This window comes from Triticum dicoccoides, chromosome 3B, assembly GCF_002162155.2.
Source record: "Triticum dicoccoides isolate Atlit2015 ecotype Zavitan chromosome 3B, WEW_v2.0, whole genome shotgun sequence".
Classification (NCBI taxonomy): Eukaryota; Viridiplantae; Streptophyta; class Magnoliopsida; order Poales; family Poaceae; genus Triticum; species Triticum dicoccoides.
The window spans coordinates 64668566-64672376 of record NC_041385.1 but is presented as its reverse complement, the minus strand read 5'-3'; the positions used below and the strand labels follow the sequence as shown (position 1 = coordinate 64672376).

General features: G+C 44.3%; 1 protein-coding gene across 1 annotated transcript in view; it reads right to left on the bottom strand.

The window, feature by feature from the left end:
* Positions 1-2926, bottom strand: part of LOC119279291 (putative disease resistance protein RGA4) — a 6786-nt gene extending 3860 nt beyond the window's left edge. The window contains exons 1-2 of the mRNA XM_037560585.1: positions 1833-2926; positions 187-998 (exon numbers count right to left, since the gene is read on the bottom strand). Coding sequence (XP_037416482.1) covers positions 187-921 — 735 coding nt within the window. The 5' untranslated portion in view covers positions 922-998; positions 1833-2926. The remainder of the gene's footprint in view (positions 1-186; positions 999-1832) is intronic.
* Between the last annotated feature and the right edge of the window lie 885 nt (positions 2927-3811).

The following is a 3811-nucleotide window of genomic DNA, read 5'->3' as shown; positions in this document are numbered from 1 at the left end:
GAGATGGGGAAGGCGGGGTCCCGCGGGCGAGGGGCGCGAGCTCCGCCCCGGCCACCTCCCGGGGAGGCGGCGCGAGGCGGCCTAGACGGAGGAGGGGCAGGGCGGAAGGGGGGCGGAGGCGGGGGGAGGGGCCGACGGCCGGCGGCGGCGGGAGGGGCGGCGGCGGCGGGAGGGGAGCGGGGGAACCTCTTTAAGAAGAGTAGCTTCATTATAGTCTCGAGTAACACAAATCCATGCATGTAGCTTGAAGCTTCCTTTTATTTTTTGGTCATTGTATATTTTCTGAGCTAGAGTTGTCTTACCAACTCCTCCAGTTCCAACAATAGCGATCTTGTAAGACTTATTTTCCTTGTGTGAATGAACTAAGTCCATCAACTTCCTGCTAGAATGCATGATCTCCTTTCCCACAAGGTTGGGCTCAACAAGATTGGAACCTCTTATCAGTTTGGATGTTGGACCATTTTGAGTAGGTTGTGTACTATTGTTGAATGTTAAAAATATCTTGTCCTTTGAAATATTCTCTATCTTTTTGTTGAGGCTTCTAATCCGAACAGCTACATCATGACGTGACCCGATGTTACAAAAGCAAGAGGAAACTTGAATGCCTTTACATGCAGCTGATTTGCTTGATGATGATGAAGGATGGCCATACAGTAGCTTGATTCCTTTACATCTAGCCACGTCCATGATTTCGTCAACAGCATACATAACATCTCTCCGTTGACCAAGGCAATTGTTCACTGCTAGCTCTTTTGTCCTCCTCTTTTCAGAATCATATATGCAACACTGTATTAGCTCTACTTGTCGGAGCACTTCTGCAAGCTCTTCTTCCACCCCAAGGATTAGTATGGCCTCGTTAGTAATGATATCTTTCAACTTATTGGCACATGATCCAAGCAAAGATTCTAGTACGGTCGCCATAGAAAAGATAAATTCAGGGCCAGAGATCCACCAAAAACACCAGGTGAATTATTTCGGAGAATGGTGAAGATTGGATGCTGAAAATGAATGCACAAGGTATCTTAGCATGCTTTCAGAACAGAGACATCTACTGTTAAATATATGAAAATGAATGCACAAGGTATCTTAGCATGCTTTCAGAACAGAGACATCTACTGTTAAATATATGAAAATGAATGCACAAGGTATATATTAACAAATATCACTACTGACTTTCTATTTCTATATTCTTAGTATATGGAAGCAAAAAATACTAAGCACACTGAGTAGGGCCACGTGTTGAGGTCTAAACTCATGAACTTGCACTGTCTTTTCATGTATTTTTTTGTGGTTACAATTACATGTGCTCTAGTTTTGTATCCTAAAAAGATATAATGCATGGTTTGATATTCTCAATTGAGGGCCATCAAATGGCAGATGCATAGCAGCTTACATACCGGACAAATAATTGAAAATGTTTCATTGAGTTAGATGTATATCTATTAAAACATACAGATTAATCATCCACCTATGTTTTTGTCTGATCCATCCGCTCAATCAATAACTTCTATCGGTTTCCCAGATGGCCAGATGCTAGCCTAGACATCATGACAACTAATTTATTCCACATGGTTACTGCAGCATGCGAGACCTCTAGACCTAGCCTAGCTTTTTCAACCCTATAAAGTTTGAAGGTTTCGCATTCTAATTTTCCGGTCTTCACAGTTTTGGCTAGTCTAGGTTTCTTTCCTTTTGCCTTTCACCTTTTGGTTTCAGTTTGCACGTATTTCATCAATTCGAGACCTTTTTCAAATACAAAATGACACACGGTCAGATGCATGTTCGAGAAAAAATGTATTCTATATGGAAGTAAGGTTGATTGCAAGTCTTACCTTAGAAAGCAGTCTTCTAATGAGGCAGAAAAAAGGTCAACAATAAGGATCAACGGTGATCATCTTGAAGAGGTTTGCTGTGGTCAATGGACAGCCCATCGCTACTTTTAAGATCTCACAAAACTGAGCGCACGCTTGAATCAGAAGAGATAATAGAAAATTACCGTACAATCATCAAGAGGAAAGAATGCTGCTGCTAGCCTGCTGTGCCAGCAATATATAGATGATACGAGGTTGTCAATCAGGTGAACAAAAGAATAACACCCACTGTGTTATATATAGATCCAGAGGTGCAGAACATTGAGATCAAATATATACCTGAACATAGGCACGTAACGCCACAGTATCATTTCAATAAGTGGCAACAGAAAAGGAACAACGAACAAAAGCGACCAAGATAAAATTTGCTCTTGTGAGAAGAATGGAACGAACAAAATCTTGAGATTTCTTGATTTCCCACAGCTAGCATGGGTGAAACCTGTTCGAAGAAGCCGGGCTGTGGAACTCTGTGGCGTGGGAATTTATTTTCTTAGGTTTGAAGCAAAAAGTTGGTGGTTGGTGAGCTTTTGTGATGTCTGGAAGAGAAAAGAGATGAACAAGTCTGATGCTCATCTTTGTTTATTTGGACAAACGACTCAAGGACTCTAGGTGGTTTACTTTTTCTTTCTTGATTGAACCCACTAACGATGCCTTTACTGGAGCCAAGAAAGAGCCACAAAGTGGACACCATCTGCCGCCTGCCGGTGCTAAGGGAGGGGACCACACAACATCACCATAGATTCACGATCAGCAAGAGAGGATCTGCACATACCACAATCGCTAGTGCAAATCCCCTAAAAAGAGATTTACGAAACACTAGCTTGTACTGATCCAGTTAATCCAAGCAGTCAAAGAGGTTCAAGGCAAAAGAGTAACTAGAGCATGCTTGTGAGCAAAACTTGAGTCTGCACTAGATAGTTATCATCCTTGATTCTCTTGAGCAGCCTAGCAGCCCATCAATCAGCGCAGCCATTTCTTCAGGGTAAAACCCACCGTGATGCCAACAACAAAGCTGATGGCACCAACCTTTATGCAAGTTTGACAGAAACACAACCTGGCGGCAATACAGATTACCAAATGTATGTTATAAGGAGCATGATTAGCTTTATCAGGTTTAATTGTTACAGGTTTATATGAACCTTTCTGTCTGAAAAAGTTTATATGAACAAACTGTTACAGCTGCAGCCTAAGGAAACATGACAAAATAACTCTTTAACACATATACACGAGTCTATTGACCCCGCTATGCTCCTTGGAGGACTGGTGCAGCACCATGAGATACACACTGGTGGGTACAGGTGTGGGGCCAGGGGCAGCAGCATGGTGGGCCTGGAAGTTGCTAACAACCATGCATAGGGGGGTTGCTGGAAAGGCAGGCAAAGGGGAAGTTGAATGCTGCAATGATAAAAGCAGGATAGGAAATTATTATTTTGTATGCGATCATGTCACAGACAGGGATAGTTTGAATTGGGCAGCTGCACTCACCTAATCCTCATGGCCAGGATATTTACACAGATTAAGTGGCAGACAAGGAAATCATGATCTATCACGAAAATGTCAGGCTGTCAGCGATTGCCTAGTGCTGTGATGCCAAAGGTGGGAAGACATGGTTGTTTCGGTCCAAAAAAAAAAGAGAAAACATGGTTGTACCGTACAAAATTTACTGAAGTCTTTTAGAGAACAGGCCGAACGGACCCGCTTTATATGAAAGGCACAGAGAATCCCGGAGGAGGGTGGGATGAGGGCGACTGGGCGGGCGACAGGGCGGACGCCCGTGCTCGCGACCGCGACGGCGCCGTCCGCCGCCGATGATCGCCGGCGCGTCGGCGGGCGGTTCTGGGCTCTCGCCGAGTCCGACGAGGATGACGCGGACAACGATGGGGATGCATCCCCGGCGGAGTCGCTGTCCTCACAGACACCTTCGGATCTCATTTGTGAAT